The sequence below is a fragment of the Mercenaria mercenaria genome, chromosome 14, assembly GCF_021730395.1.
Source record: "Mercenaria mercenaria strain notata chromosome 14, MADL_Memer_1, whole genome shotgun sequence".
NCBI classification, from domain to species: Eukaryota; Metazoa; Mollusca; class Bivalvia; order Venerida; family Veneridae; genus Mercenaria; species Mercenaria mercenaria.
Genome location: NC_069374.1, coordinates 61,747,610 through 61,764,249, shown reverse-complemented (window position 1 = coordinate 61,764,249; position 16,640 = coordinate 61,747,610). Strand labels below are relative to the sequence as shown.

Sequence of the window (16,640 nt, the reverse complement as noted above, 5' to 3'; positions counted from 1 at the left end):
ATGTTTTAGGTTCGTATTGTATTTTTCTAACAGTTCCGACGATCTGTAGTAAAATTTACTAAAAGCTTTCCGTAGCTTATGATAACGGCAACCCTCTTGTAATAATATCTTGGTGATATAAAGATTCCTGTCATTAAAATCATCTGTCTTTAAGCAAGCTCTTGCAAAACAAATAACTTGTGAAATATAGATCACGTATGATCTTGCTCGAGGGACATCTCTCATCAAGATGGGAGAAGTTGACAATTTCAATATTAATTAATTCATATATTTTTGTTTCTAGATTACTATTCACAATTGTTCAATTTAAGTCCAAAAATGACGCTTCTAAATCTGAAGTATTAGCATTGTTAAGTTATAACTCTTTTGCGTAAATATATTTCACCATTTCTGAAAAATATAGGTTGTCCAGTAAAGATATATCCTCAAATTTCTTCCAAGTGTGAAATCGCTTTCAATTTTTATTGAACACTTTAAGGCAGAAACAGTCTATTAACGCTTAGATTTAGGTGTTAACAAAAGAGCTATTTAAGACAGTTCCAAAATGAATCCATGACTATTTAGAACGTTATTTTTCGAGATATATGTCAATTATGTTCAAAATCTAGAATGGACTTCTTTCGCAAATAAAGATAAGATTAGATAACATAAGATGATTTCAAAGAATGTTTTTCATAGTAACATCTGCAATCATTTTTATTGCGTCTAATTTGCTTAGTTGCGTTCTATGTTTACAGAGGATCTTCTTTCAGATTTTAGTAATATTCCTTAAATTGTAAAATGAATATTCATAATGTGATTCAATACTGTTATATTTTCTGGTCCTTCGAAACCATTCAGAGTATGTATTAAAGTTGAATTATACGCATTTTCAGGTAAAAATCCAGCTGAAATAGATGTGTGTGTAAAAAGGGCGGAGGGCATTATAGCCTTTAACCCAATTTACTAAACTCTTCCTGTTACCAATACGAAATAATAATATTTATATAATAAATAATGGGTAATAATAATAATAAAGAAATTTCTTTATTTATAAAGTATCAACTTCAAATACTTATGCGGCATTATCGTTAATTTAGCACATTAAAATGTACAGCAACCGAAAATTATTTTAATAAACATTCACCAAAAACATGTGTACTTTGTGCAGTAAGGTGCGTATAATGCCACTTTAAGATGGCGCTAGTCATTCTCACCCCTCAGCGGATCTTCAAAATCACGAGACGAACCTGTGACTATTTTTTCAATGATATGGTGAGCATGCGCACTCGTAATTTCTATCAGGAGAGTATACAATAGGAAATAAATCTGCTAAATGTTCTATATAATATTATGAAAGTTGTAACACATAGCCAGACCCAATTTAAGAAGACTTGCTAGCCTTAAATTCTTAAATGACCTATAAACCACAAAAAATCCACCAAGATAAGTAGGGGTCATGTATCTTCTAAGAGAGATTTTTGTCTGACAGGTCAACAGTAAGGAATATCTTCCGAACTGACAGATAAAATATGAGTAAGAACACATGAGTAAAAAGGTTTGTTTACATTTCTATAAATGCAAAAAAAAAAAAAATGAAAATACTAGCAAAATGTCAAGTATATGTCCACAATGAAATAAAACAGGCTTACACAAAACAGGAAAATGCCGCTTTAGCTGGGAAAAATTGAGGAGTTTTTCTTTCCGCCATTATCCGACTAGACCGGAAGTATTAGTTTTAGCCAATTATTGATCGTCGAATTTGAAATTTCAAACAACATCTAAGCAAAGTACTTGCTAACAATGAATGCAGACGATATTGCATAACTGCAATTAATAAAGATTTATCCCTCTGATCGTATGCTTAGAAATTCATCTCAAGCAATGATAATTATAATATTCCTTGTAAGTCGGCGTCGTTATGAATGCAGACGATATTGCATGACTGCAATTAATAAAGATTTATTCCTCTGATCGTATGCTTAAAAATTCACCTCAAGCAATGATAATTATAATATTCCTTGTAAGTCGGCGTCGTTATGAATGCAGACGATATTGCATGACTGCAATTAATAAAGATTTATTCCTCTGATCGTATGCTTAGAAATTCACCTCAAGCAATGATAATTATAATATTCCTTGTAAGTCGTCGTCGTTATCGGAAAGAACGCGGTCAGGCTGTTCATGGCCTTTTTTGATTGGTTCGCAAAATGTCGTCGCGAAACGTCGCTGGTTGGCTGTACCGGTAATGTAACAAAACTAAAAATATCGGCGGAATTTGCCAGAGGTTCAATGAAACCGAGCAATAGATCTTACTGGTGTAACTAACATGGCGTACAAATAAACACTTGCCTCTAATACAATTCCATTATAAGTGACACTTTACGTTTCTTAAAACAATTTTTCAATTAAAAGATAGTGTTCTTCGTTGGCAAGCCTCGTCGTCTGCAGACAAACTCTTGTTTCTCTGCTACATGAAGCTTTACCACCGTTCAGATTAGGTTAATTCTGATATTTAGAGATTCGGTCATCAGTAACGAACATCAATTTTCAGTCAAGAAACCATCAAAGGATAAATGATTGACCAGAACTCCAATTATAAAACTTTGATTTGATTTTAACTCTGCAGGAGGTGACGTTGGCGTGGTATTGTCTAACGTGGAGTCTTACATATCAGCCTGGCCGGTGTGCTATTGGAGACGCTTGCATGATGGCGTTTAATTTCGTCACGACATAGCGGTTTAAGAAAGTTTTCAAGATATGACTACTTTTGATAAGAATAGACGTTGATAACGATTTCGGAAAAAGTTAATTCATGACTTCAAATATAAACAATCGTCCAAATGTGTTGCGGTTTTAAAGTGTTTTAGAGTATACGTATGACTTGCTTCTGGGTTTACTGTCATATTCTCATCAAAGAACAAATACAGAACTGCCTTGTGATGCTACCACGGTTAGATTGGCTTTTCTTAGATACCGAATGACATATTCATTAAGCGTGTGTGTGTGTGTGTGTGTGTGTGTGTGTGTGTGTGTGTGTGTTCGGGTTTAACGTTTTTTTCAACAATTCAACAAATATACAATGCTAATCTTCATAATGCTGACTCATTGGAATATCACGCCGTAGACACGTGGCATGATACCCCACCCAGTCACATTATACTGACACCGGGCTGCTAGTAACATTTTTACGTCCTTGGTATGACGCGGCCGGGGATGGAACCCACGACCTCCCGCACACGAAGCGGACGCTCTACGACTAGGCTACCGAGAAGCGTCTTCGTTAAAGACCGAATATTGCAAAGAGGTAACGGTAGACAACTTTAATAACGTATGTCTCAAAAGTAATCCCTTTGATTACAGATACAGTCATTTCAGTACTATCCAAGTCATGAAATGGTTATCATTCTTTTTTGCTCAGTGACAATATTGTTATTTCCTTGTATAGACTTCTCAATATGGTATTTACGGCAAAAGTATGCTAAAGAAAAAATTAAATATTTGTACTGTTTGGTTTGCACTTAAATCAGACTCTAAACTCTGTTTGGATCAACGTAACATGATTAGCACAGTCCCCATTGATTGATTAAGTTATATAGTACTGTCCATACAATACAAAAAAGATATCGTACCCAGAATGGCCGCCGTTGCTTTAGAAATTGAATTGTAAATAGCTATGTGTCTTTATAAATGTCTATCCGATTTTCATATTGTTTCACGTCTATGTTTTAGAAACCTATGTACATGTAGTCTAGCTTTAAGCGTTCATAAATTCCATTTAACGACTTTCAGAAAAGCTGCAGGTTTTACCGTTTCTGGGGCATATCTAAAGCTATGGCTTAAGATGCTCAGTACATATATTTCTATGCATTTCGTGTTTTAGCAAAAATAAGAAAGTCGACAAGGAAATATTTTGATGGTTAATTTATTAAATACAAACAAATATTTTGACAAAGTGAGCTTCTTTTCGATCGCTGGTGTCCATTGGAAAATTTTTAACAACAAAAGTAAGTTTTAAGCGTATATGTTTGCAACATTGACTGTATTTTGTCTTTATTAAAAATAAATAAAAAAATAAATGTTTATTGACATGTTTATTTGATGATGAGTTTATACAAAATGGCGTTTTACATTTAATTGGATATAATTCATCATTAAGCTGAATCCGTAACCATTACAATAATTTGTGATTCTGTTAAGATTTAAGTCGAAGAACAAAATCCGAAAGCATATACAAAAATGTTGCTTGAGAAAATATCACATTTTGCAAGTATACGCAATAAAATGAAAACACACATACATATATTTCTTTCTCATGTAAAATTACATTTAAAGGTAGGTCATGAAGATAAGTAGTTAACCCTTAAAACGCATTCTGCCTTTGCGACTTGTGTAAATCATGATCAGCCTGCACATCCAACGAAACATCAGTATAAACTTGATGATGAGTATGAAATTTGAATAAAAAATAGAACATTTAAAAAAGATGTGGTAATAATGTTTAAAGAATCTGATGAGCTAAACAAGTGAAAGTTTCTCTCTCATTGTCTTCTTCTTCTGTTCATTGGCAAGTGCAGTAGGTCGGAATTCTGAAATGATGCATCTTTACCCCTCCGTTTCCTGGACACCATGCTAACATGGACTGAATTGTGTATTGCTGTCTACAAGTTCTGCATTTCCTTGGCCATCTGCAAAAATATGAGACAAAAAGTACTTAACTGTAATAATATCATTTAGCGTATATCTCACAAAGTGTTTTGATTAGCAATTTCATCAGTTGTTGATATCATTAAGATACCTGCAAAACGATTTCAAGTAATGTGAATACGTTGTTTGAAACTGACAGACGTACAAAATGAAAACGAATCAAACACAGCTTGCTTGTAAATAAGACCATAACTGCATATGTTATGCATAATCGATTGCTTTGTAAAATATTAATAGATGTAAGCTACAGTACCCGCAAATTCCGACGGAGATATACTGGTACAATTTCATAGGCGGTATTTGAAGAATGTAGCATTGCTTTCTGTAGATGTTTGTGAGTGGTCCTCGTGTAAATGTGACATATCGCCATCTGTATACGTTTGCAATATAAAATAACATATACATTTATTTGCAAGTGGCTTGTTGTTAGGCCGCTTACACATTACAAAAAATCTGTACATATATGATTTTAAGTATTTCACACCGGAACTTCAAAAATGTGATAGATAGTGATGCACTTTCCACATAAAAAATAATGGTACTGACAAGGCTTTGTTTCAGAGCAACATAAGTCCTATAATTATTAAAAGAGCCGCACCATGAGAAAACCATCATAATGCGTTTGCGACAAGCATGGATCCAGACCAGCCTTCGCATCCGCGCAGTCTGGTCAGGATCCATGTTGTTCGCCAACGGTTTCTCTAATTGCAATAGGCTTTGTAAGCGAACATCCGCGCAGGCTGGTCTGGATCCATGCTGGTCGCAAAGCCACAATGTTTGTTTTCTCATGGTGCGGCTCAAAACATGATTTTTTAAACATAATAGCTAAAAATATTTTATAATAAAAATATTCGATAAAGGCATAGTAAGTCGTTAACTCACGTTGGACAACATTTATCACGGTCACTCCAGAAAAAGTAGCTCGAAAAACTTGGACAGGTTGGACTGATATATCGAGTATCCGTATATTGCTTTGTCAAGCTACATGCTGTCGGGAGCTCTCCAACATACTTATTATACCTCAATTCTGTAGTTTTCACCGCATCTTCTTCTGTGGAAAACGAGTCCGGATAGGCGTTTATGATATTTTCAAGCCTGTACGTAAAAATAAACAACAATTTTTACGAACGATAATTCAAAACTATCTATGTTCACGTTGATTACACATACACTGAAATTGCAAATATGGAATAAAAGAGGAATACATACTATGCATTTGTAGAGTTAAATGAATGCCTGTATTGAGTTTATGATTATACAAATACGTACATATATTTCAGATTATTTCAAATTAAAACTTTCAGATATCACAAACTGCCTGCTATGCCCATCCATGGAAGAAGTATTAAGCAATTGGTTTCAGTGAATAAGATCTTAAGGAATCACAACGGTAGAGAAAATCAAATTCGTCGGGAGACATTTGGAGCATATAGGACTCGTAATGACATCCGGTATTTACATTCTCGTATTGATTTCCGGCTCTCTTCGGACGTTCATATAGCTCATACGAATACAAGGCTTTCGTTCAGGCCGGAAAAAGCCAAAATCGTATAAGGCGAAAACGTAACCAAACGGAAATTTCTGATTATTATTATCATTATGGATTCACTACCTTAATAGCACTCTTATGAATACAAAATAATTAAAGGCAGATATTTATACAAAAAAAAATCGAAACTGTATCAACACGGTGGTACAAATTTGACGACCTAGACATGGTCCTTTATGGCGTCACATCATAATATAAACTGATATTGATACCGGTTAGTAAATAGAATGAGAAAACACAGAAACAATTCTTACGATATTTTCTCGCATGTTCCATCAGTGCACATAATGACATTACCATCTTTGTAGATCAAACCTTCCTTTAAATCTTCTTTAACCGGCACTGGTTCAAGATCTTTAGCGCAAATAGACTGACCAGCAATCCCAGCCTGACAAAGGCAGATAATTACAGCCACAGACAATGCATAAGTCTGTAATAAAACAGAATACATTCAATTTACATCTTCCACATTTGCAGTGATGTGGACTAATGTTTTTAGTCATGTTACTCAAAACTATATTAGTTTAAACATATTTGTTCTCAAAATAAAGTATATACATTACAACATAAGTCATACTGTGATCAAAGCAACACTGGAAAGGATAAGAAAGGAATGACAGCCTTATATAATTATTTTACTTCGCAGACAAAATTAAACTGTATGGGCATATCGAGCTTAAATCAGCTGTAAGACTAGACACATAGTCATAAACCAAAAAAAGAAAAAAAACGTAAATAGTTATCAATGTAAGCTGTTGAAAGTTGACAAATAATAATAGTACTTAATGGATCTGCGCAGTCTGGTCAGGATCAATACTGTTCGCTAACGGTTTCTCTAATTGCAATAGGCCTTGAAAGCGGACAGCATGGACCCTGACCAGACTGCGCGGATGCGCAGGTTGTTCTGAATCCATGCTGGTCACAAAGTCACTAGTTTGGTTTTCTCATGGCGCGGCTCAAATTTCTTTAGAAAATCATTTCTAGTGACAAAATAAAAGAAACAAGGAAATTTACTGTAGATATATGAAGAATCAGCCCATCACAAATTAGCGATTTTTATAGTGGTTATAAGACCGAAAACATGAACTTACCACTTAAACATAAAGCAAATAGTATGAGACTATAGCCACGTAAAATGTTTATCAAAATCTAATATTCCATGTGTTTAACCGCTTTTTAAAACATATTCGTACGAATTTTGCGAAACAAAATTGTATATACAGTACAATTATATTTTGAATCTTATCATATGTATTTGTTCATAACACATGTTAATTTTATTCGATGTAGTGAAATAATCTTTATACATGTATAAATAACTATAAACCTCGTATGTATACGTTTCTTATATGTTAGTTTTTAAACGTTCATTCTATCTTTGCGTTTTTTAATATTTCAACAGTTTTGTCTAGATTAAATTACAGTTGTACTTCTCAGTAGCATCCTCCACCCTTTTGACCGGATATATCAGTGTTGTAAATAAAAATTCCACATCTTTAGAAGTTGTAACTTAATTAATTATAATCGGTCGTTTATTAAAAGACCGACGAGATTGCTTTCTTGCTGCTCACGTGACCGGCATGTCTCGAGTTGAGTGAAAGGAATTGGCCCTATGTACACATGAAAAGGTATGGACTCAAAGTAGTAGTTGTATTAAAGAAAATCAAGATGCTGATAGAAGATGATAGTAATGCGTTTTATTTCCCTCAAATTAATATGAAATTACCATACACATATTTTAAATAAAACATAACAGAATTTGTTTTCCTTAAATGAAAATGGTTTTGTTAATGAATTTAAAACTTACAATAAAATTGATTCATAATAATAGCAGGCTTAATGAAAAGTGCAACGGCTTAAATAGACTTTTATTTTAACTTGGGATCATGCGCCGCTCAATCAAACCGAGCCTGCAACATTTTCGTCTGTGTCGTGTAGAGCGACCTGTGGAGTTGCCTCTTTTTCTATTCTATACAACACATACATATGGTACAACCGTCAAACAGCACGTTAAGACTGCTTTAGTGATAGTTGACAATCTATGAGAATGTCCTTTCGAATAATAGCAATTAACCAAGTAAACCGGAAGCAGCTTCGATTTACCGAGTATGTTCAATAGGTAATGAAATGCGCAATGCCCCATCGGCTTAAGCGCAATTCTATCATCCAGAAGCATTAATATAGCTCTACGGTTTCTGTTGGTCTTAAACAAGTGTTTATAAATGAAAACACAATCTCAAAAACATTTCATAACTTTATTTTAATTTGACTTACATTTTTATCACTAGATACAACTTTTACATGCATGCTGTTTTAACGATGTTTACTCATAATTACGTCTAATCGCTCGTAAAAGCCACCTCACCCACTGGCACCAGATCAGAAAGAAAATGCCTCCGTACGTGTTATACCATACCCCTATGTATTCTATAAGAACCATGGTCGTGAACGGGAAAATATACTAACCCATTTCAATCGAGTATTTCATACCTAAAACACGCAGTTCAGTAAATGTGTACTATTAATATTAAACAAGCAGTAATTTATCTTCCGTTGTGTGCCGGTCACACTTCTTCCAATCTGACTAAAGTACTTCATCTTCTAAACGAAGATCTGAGAACGACACATTCACATTCGTCTTCTGTATATTTTGGATTTCCAAGATTGCTATTTTTATTTTCGCAAATCTATTTTTGTTTGAACCAATCGGACAACTTGTTCGAATGTCAAAGAGTAAGAAAAATTTGCAGTTAATCCAGGGATCGAACCCGGGACCTCTCGCTTACAGAGCAAGTGCGCTACCGACTGAGCTAACCGGCTATCTGACATTTTTTTATATAAAAATTGTTACAGAATGTTGTAAGTTAACTTTTGATTGGCTAGCGGAAAGGTTGTCAGAACGAGGCCATCAATAGCTCGTTGTCAGATCCTATGCGTAGCGTAATAGGAGATGTACTTTAGTCAGATTGCATTTCTTCAATACTTCTTATCTTAAAAAAACAACGTGTAGTTTACAGTTTTTTCAAAGGTACACAAAAAACTTGCTTGAACTTCCCTGGTGAAGTTCCGTTCTAGATTACAGACACACTCTGATTGGCTGATGTGAAAATGTATGTCAGTCGTCATTTTACTACACGTGTACGCTAAAACGTTTATATGCAGCATAAATGTGCAAAATGAATTAAATAAACAGAATAGATGTATACCAATGTATGATTTCAAATTCAAAATCATATACAAGATGAATTTCATTTATCATTTCGAGTCTTATCGTAAAACTGTGAATATATTGCATTCTGTTTTTGTTTGTTTACATTTCGTTTAACATGTGCACACTGCCGTGACCTCTAGACCGGATGTTCATTAGGGGAGTTCACGCAAGTTTTTTCTGTAACGTTGACTAAAGCATAAAATATATGGAGCATCTCTGCAATATGGAATATTTAGACAATGTGACTGGTGCACGATGGAAGATAAATTATCGCTTGTTTAATATCAATAGCACACATTTACTGAACTGCGTGTTTTAGGTATGAAATACCCGATTGAAACGGGTTAGTATATTTTCCCGTTCATGACCATGGTTCTTATAGAATACATAGGGGTAGGGTATAACACGTACGGAGGCATTTTCTTTCTGATCTGGTGCCAGTGACCTCACCCGCTAGATATTTGGTATTTATTGTAATCAAGTAGATCTTATTTAATCATTAAGTATTCAAACATGACTAAAATATTAGATATAGTTAGGTACAGCTAGTATTGAAACACCTATTATACCACTGTTATGTACCCGACCGTTATATTTGTGGACGATAAACATGTCTTACATCGCAAACAAGGAAGTTCATAAAAAGACCCAGTCAAAGATTAGAAAACATTTTATTTACTTTAATAATACAGTAATGTGACTTAGTCTTAAAATATTTCAATTGGATTGTTATCGTTATTGCTTGATTGCCCTTCATGTTTAACCCTAGCCTGCTAAATTTCTAAAATGGACCGTTGTTATTATGATACAGTATTTTTGCGTTTTACTGTAATTAATTTGTTTTGATGAACCACATCAAATGGGATGTAGAATCAGATTTGAATATGCTTTGCATTATCTTTGCATTATCTTCTGCTTTTGAAAAAAAACTTCTTCATTAATATAAAATATGATATTAAATATTTTAATTTAATGGAGGAATTAAGATGTATAACCCCGTTGTTTGCATTAACATTAATACATTTTGAACTTTTAGATAGCACAAAAAGAAACATATAAATTTACATGTTAGCTATTGTATGTAACTCGGTGTATTTATAAAAGAAAAGATAGATATTGGAAATTCAAAAATATTAATTATCTCCTTTGCAAAATTTCAAGCACTCGTAGCAGCAGCAAAAGTCAATGACAAACATAGTATGTGCTTTATCTATGTATTGCTTAAAGAAAGTATTACTCATACAGTTTAATTAATTTGCTTAAATACTGAGAGAAAGAGAAGAATGCTTCACGGTCTACGGGTAGTGAGAGGTCCAGACTGGAAGCATGACAACCAAGATGGCGGGCATGATCACGTGGGTACCGTGGTTTCCGAACTGGGCGATAACACTGTGAAGGTTAATTGGGACATGGGCTCAACATCAATATGTAAAGCAGAGGTCGGATATCATGAACTTAGAATATTTGACTCTGCAAGTATAGGTGTGTTTAGGAATCCTATTTCAACTTTTAGAATATAAATGTTTGTGAGCATCTGATCTGATTACAACATCATATGTCTCTGAAATGTTTATTTTTAAAAGAAATCAATTTCTCGTTTATATGTTCAATCATTTTCTATTTTATATCTATTAATTACTTTCTGACTTTAGTGTGCATTTGATAAAGTAAATTAAAAAAGTTAATTAGAATAACGGTTGCTTAGTTATCTTTTCCTTGAACGAATATTTCAGAATATCTGCTTCTTTAATTACAGGAGTAACTCATCCTAATATAGCATGTGTAGGTTGTGAGGAGGTGTGTATTGTAGGGACATTGTGGAAATGTTCTACTTGTCAAAATACAAACCTGTGTTCCCTCTGTTACCATGATGACAAACATGATGCAACACACACATTTTTGAGAATCGACTTTCCTGGAACGGAACCGTAATTATCAAAATGCAGATTTATGTTATATATATTATGTACCCTCTTTCAGGATATAAACTTTTCTCACTTTGATGCACTTTTTATATCGTATCTGTTATGGTGTCTACTCGGAACTAGAACATCTTGTTATTCAGTCTGTGCCTCTGGTTGTGACTGATGTGCTCGGTTATTCCTTGGGACAGGATAGATATGTAAACATACCGTTAACTCCACGCCCGAGTGATTTCAAAAATTGACTCCACCAAAAACAAAATGGTGGATTTATATAGATAAAAGAAGGATGACCTAGATCTATACAGATGAGGTTAAATACTCTCTGCTTCCTTCGAGTGACACATGTGAAAAACTTTTTTTGTGTTTTTTTTTTTTCGCATTTCAGTAGGCTTTTAGAACCGCTAAGATGTTATGTTACGGAAGGGATAAGTTACGGAAGAGATAAAATTATTTGAATATTAGATAACCCTTCGATACCTTGATGGCATGTACTGAAAACAAGCCTTCTTACTGATGCATTCAAGGTATATGATACAGACATAGAGGGAAAACACCATTGTTATCACGAATATTTGAAGAAGTCCCCGTTACGGAGGAGAAATTTTAAATCGCGACAAAATATAGATGAACTGGAAACGATTATATCAGAAATATTTACTCATCAGAAAGTAACTAGGGAGTTATTTTAATAAAGTAGAATCATTTGACGACAGTTTGTATCACTTTTGTCACATCTATATACCTGTTTCAAAATACTTTGTAAATATATTAGTTCATGTTACGGTAGGTGAGTACTGTTTTGGGCGACAGTAATATATATTACCGGGATGAATGCATTTTGTGCTTATACTATTGAAATGTCCCTATTCCGAAATTACAATGAACCCTCTTTCAAAATATTGCATGAAGGTTTGGTGCACAGATGTACTCCTGTGCTATAAACAGAGTTATTATTTGGTTTAGTATACTTGGCAACATAGCAGAAATGAGCACATAGAAAGTAGAAAAATAGATCGACTGAAGATATAAAAATACAAATCATATACCATTGCTAATGTAAGAACCTCTTTTCAATGTAATTTATTCATCATGTGCTTGTAATAGATCAGCAAGAATGCAGGCGACACGGAATTTTCTAAAGTGGGTCAAATTTTTGGTTTTGACTGTTTAATGACAAGGGGCTCAGAAATAAAGAAAAGGTTCAAACGAATAAACAGATTCTTTATTACCTCCACAAATAAGAGAACAGTATGTATAAGATATATGTACACAGTTTTCAGACAATAACAAAAAAAGTAAAGCAAGTAGCATTAACATGACCAAAATGCGATTATTGACAATTAGCTAGCCAGTTGAAAAACACGAGATATATCTTGCTCTTGTCAACAAACTGTCGTGCGAATTATGTATAAACGTCCCTTATATCTTTCAAAATATTATGACATATATCCGCAATGAAACGTTTTAAAACCAACTCTGAAACCTTAAAACTCTTTTAATATGTTGTGATACAAACTGGGATATTATACAAGGCCTTTTAAAGTCATGTTTTAAATATATAACTTATAGTCCGTAAATAATTTAACATACATGTCGCTCTTCTACATCGGTAAGGTCCTTTTATGTGCCAACAAGACATCTCTAGTAACAACGCAAGTGGTCCTATATGTTATTGATGACAATTCTATTAATTTATAAGTTTTAGAAAAAACATTCATTTTAAAAGTAACCGTTGTATTATGTTTCTACCTCTTACTTCTTTGGAATAGAATTTATGTTTGAAAAAACAAACAAACAAAAAACACAAAAAAAAAAAAAAAAAAAAAAAAAAAACATAAGTGCTATAAGAATCTGATATACAATGTAAAAGATTATGTCGATAAACAAATAAAGTGCAGAAAATGTTTTAAAATATTTTCAAATTTCTTTGGGTTCCTTTTCTACTGGTTAGCCTCTGAGTTGCTGACAGGAGCAATAAGTCGGAATTCTGAAGTGGTACATCCTAATTCCTCCATTTCCAGGACACCATGCTAAAATAGACTGTATCGTGTATTGTTGTGAGCATCTTCCTTTACAATTCCGTGGCCATCTGCAAAATAATAATTCAAGAATCATTTGAATGTTACACAACATGACCAGAAGATACAATGGATCGCAAAAGTGTTAGTGCAGCCATATGGTGACTTAACTTCATAAAATCGTGCCATTTGTGGGAAAAGCATCAAACTTGGTACATATGTTACTTGGTATTATCTTTATAAGAAAATGAAAGGAAGTTGCTGTAATACCCAAGATGGCTGACTAGTCTGCCATTTTAAAAATGGCCGCCAAAATCCAATATTTCTTCCAATAATCTACTTTCATGCTACATATTTCTAAAACAATCAGCAAAAAATGCTCAATATTTACACAGTATGATATTTAGGGCTGCACACTGTATTTGTTGACATATATTAGATGTTACTGTGTTATCAAAATGGCCGTCAAAAGTAAAATGGCCGCCAAAATATCAATATAAAGTAGTGATTTATTTTCATGAACCGAACCATCATTATACTGTAAATTAAGAACATATTGATCATGAATATGAATTTTAAATAGAAATAATTAAAAACAAATCTTGTCATATCTATATGGAAAAGAATACAAAGACAAAGAACCATTTTACACAGCCTATTTCAGCAACAGACCTAACATACTGTTTTATGTAATTTGTAAAGAATGTTGAACACTTTATTTAACGGGATATATACATACATGTATTTGATTCCTACCAAATTAATGTGTATATGTTTATTATCCAAGTTTATAAGTTTATCAGCCGTTGCCATAATTACCACCACATTGACAAATAGCTATACATAGCATTACTGCCTTTGCAGATGAGGTAATATTTGTCTTTTTTTCAAGAGCATGTGTGAAATATAAAGACATTAAACATCAAACCATACTAATCTTCATCGCCAGTGTCAAGACAAATCCACTGTTTTCATTAGGCAAGCCCACATAGGGGTTGACCACAAACTATTATAATTACAGGTGTGTTTCCAGTGTGTATACAGTTAATTATCATAGTCTTTGTTATCAAATTATCAACATGTCATATGACTGTTTTGAAAACTACCCTCTAATTATATGCATGTGCCATGCACAGCCTCATGTTGATAAGCTAGTGAGTGTATATGTATTTAAACAGCTAATGTTCACTGATAGATAGCATTCATTTGCCCGCTTAAAATACCCGTATTTCGACCAAGTTGCACTTAATTAGAAACTACTTTCACAAGACCAAACTTCTAAAAAGCAAGCTTGAACATAAGCGACGTACACTGAAAGTGACAATGAATACTCAAATATAAAGTGATGGGTAATATCAGGATTGAATTGATTACTACTCTGCATACGTCAAAAATCTGTAGGGAGACAGTAGTCTTAGCTCATCTACGGATCGCGGGCCCCGTGACTATTTGATAAAATAAAAAGACATCGTGTCTGAAATCATTCGTCCTCCACCTCTGACTAATGTGGGGAAGTTGGCAGTTACTTGTAGAGAGAACAGGTTTGTACTGGTACAAAATTCAGTAACCCGCCATTATATAACAAAAAATACTGTTGAAAACGGCGTTAAACCCAAAACAAACAAACAGTAGTGATCTTGCCATCCCATGTGAGTTATCTGAACAGGAACTTGCAATGAATAGAATTTCAGCGACTGTTGTATCAATAAATCGTTAAAACAAACTGTAGACATGACTTTTTAAGAAATTCCTGGAGGAACTGTAACAATTAATAGCAAAATATATAAATACATTACGTAATTTACCAAAGATATTTAAGAATGTGCAAATGTGATCTATGTTAAAGAAACCTAGGCTAGAACCAACAGCCACAAAAACAACATGCTTGTATCCCGTCTCCTACTTATTTTAAAGATTTTGGAGACCAGGCTGACCTAACAAAGTTACAGAACGACATTATTCAGCCTCTTGACCATATTACATGTATAATACAAGCTACTGGAACCACGATCATTGACAATCTGACTGTGTTGCACTGAACTGAGCACCATTTGGAAGGCCGGGTGTCATTTATCTAAGCAATCACTCTCAAATGGTGTGCATTGATGGGTAGTTATCGACACCAGTATGTTAGCAAAATACTGTGTACCTACGGGTCACAAACTAAACCCCAATAGTTACATATATTTACGGTTGGTGAAAAAAGGAGATGCTATGAAATGATTTGTTGTTACTACACGACGCCTCTCGGTTGTAGTTTTCTTTTAAGCCTATAAAAGCTACAGTTAGGTATTGCCCCATATTGTAACATGCCCAAACTCAATGCTGATAAAATAGAAATATTAATGTTGATATCAAAGCATAATTGCAGGTACAGTGTTAACATGTTGAGGAAACCCAGTGACTCTGCAACTATGTATGTAAGGAATAGATGAATCTCAGGTAGTGTTAGACTTTCACATGTTCAACTCTGTATGCAGGGCTGTTTATCCACAATTGTACATAATAGGTCAGATCAGACGGTACCTACTTGTGATGCAATCAACACCTTTACGAATTGCTTTCCTACCTCGCATTAATAGACTATTGCAATGCATTGTTTCATGGTATTCATAGCACCGTATTGCACAAACTACAACATGTACAGAACACAGCAGCTCGCCTTATAACTAGAGCATCCGATCATAGTCAGATTACTCCTGTATAGAAGGAGCCTCATTTTGCTTGCAGCGAAATACTACAGTACAAAATACATACTCAAACCTTAAAGTTTCTACTCAATCTTCCTCAGTCTTATTATTTACAACATGATAGAAATTTATAGGCAGAACAGGGGCACAAGATCAAAAGACACTGTGTCATTAGAAGTACCAATGTCTTAATTCAACCCTGATGTGTGACAACCGGAGCAACCATCTGAATCTCACTGAACAAAACTCATTGAAAACGGAATATTGTTAATGTATAGCCACCAATATGAACTTCTTATGATCTGAAGTTTTTTGGTGGTATTTTTTTTTATTGAAGTTGGGCACTGTAAGGTTTCTTATATCTGTTCTTTGTACATTCTTTGTACATTATACATTTTTACCTCAAAAGTAGATAAAATAATGTTCGGAATGTTGTATGGGTGGCTGCATTCTTTGAATGTTTGAATATTTGAATTAAATCTGTATTCAAATTATCCTATCCATTTTGGTTAAATATTTTACAGAAGTTATTTGACTCATTCCTTGATAAGGATTTGGATC

General features: G+C 33.9%; 1 protein-coding gene across 1 annotated transcript; it reads right to left on the bottom strand.

Annotated features, from left to right (window-relative positions):
• Positions 1 to 3,888: 3,888 nt before the first annotated feature.
• LOC128548535 (uncharacterized) lies at positions 3,889 to 6,707 on the bottom strand. Its single transcript, XM_053523661.1, has 4 exons — positions 6,490 to 6,707; positions 5,569 to 5,781; positions 4,940 to 5,056; positions 3,889 to 4,667 (listed from the first exon to the last, which is right to left on the bottom strand). Exons 1-4 carry the CDS (start codon positions 6,684 to 6,686, stop codon positions 4,541 to 4,543), a joined length of 654 nt encoding a protein of 217 aa, XP_053379636.1. The 5' UTR covers positions 6,687 to 6,707; the 3' UTR covers positions 3,889 to 4,540.
• Positions 6,708 to 16,640: the final 9,933 nt, after the last annotated feature.

Excerpts from the sequence above, each read along its gene's own strand:
- LOC128548535 (XM_053523661.1), bottom strand. The coding sequence starts at position 6,686 with ATGTATTCTGTTTTATTACAGACTTATGCATTGTCTGTGGCTGTAATT. Across the intron at positions 5,782-6,489 it reads GGAACATGCGAGAAAATATC|GCTTGAAAATATCATAAACG; the intron begins GTAAGAATTGTT and ends TTTTACGTACAG. Across the intron at positions 5,057-5,568 it reads CGTGATAAATGTTGTCCAAC|ATGGCGATATGTCACATTTA; the intron begins GTGAGTTAACGA and ends AAACGTATACAG.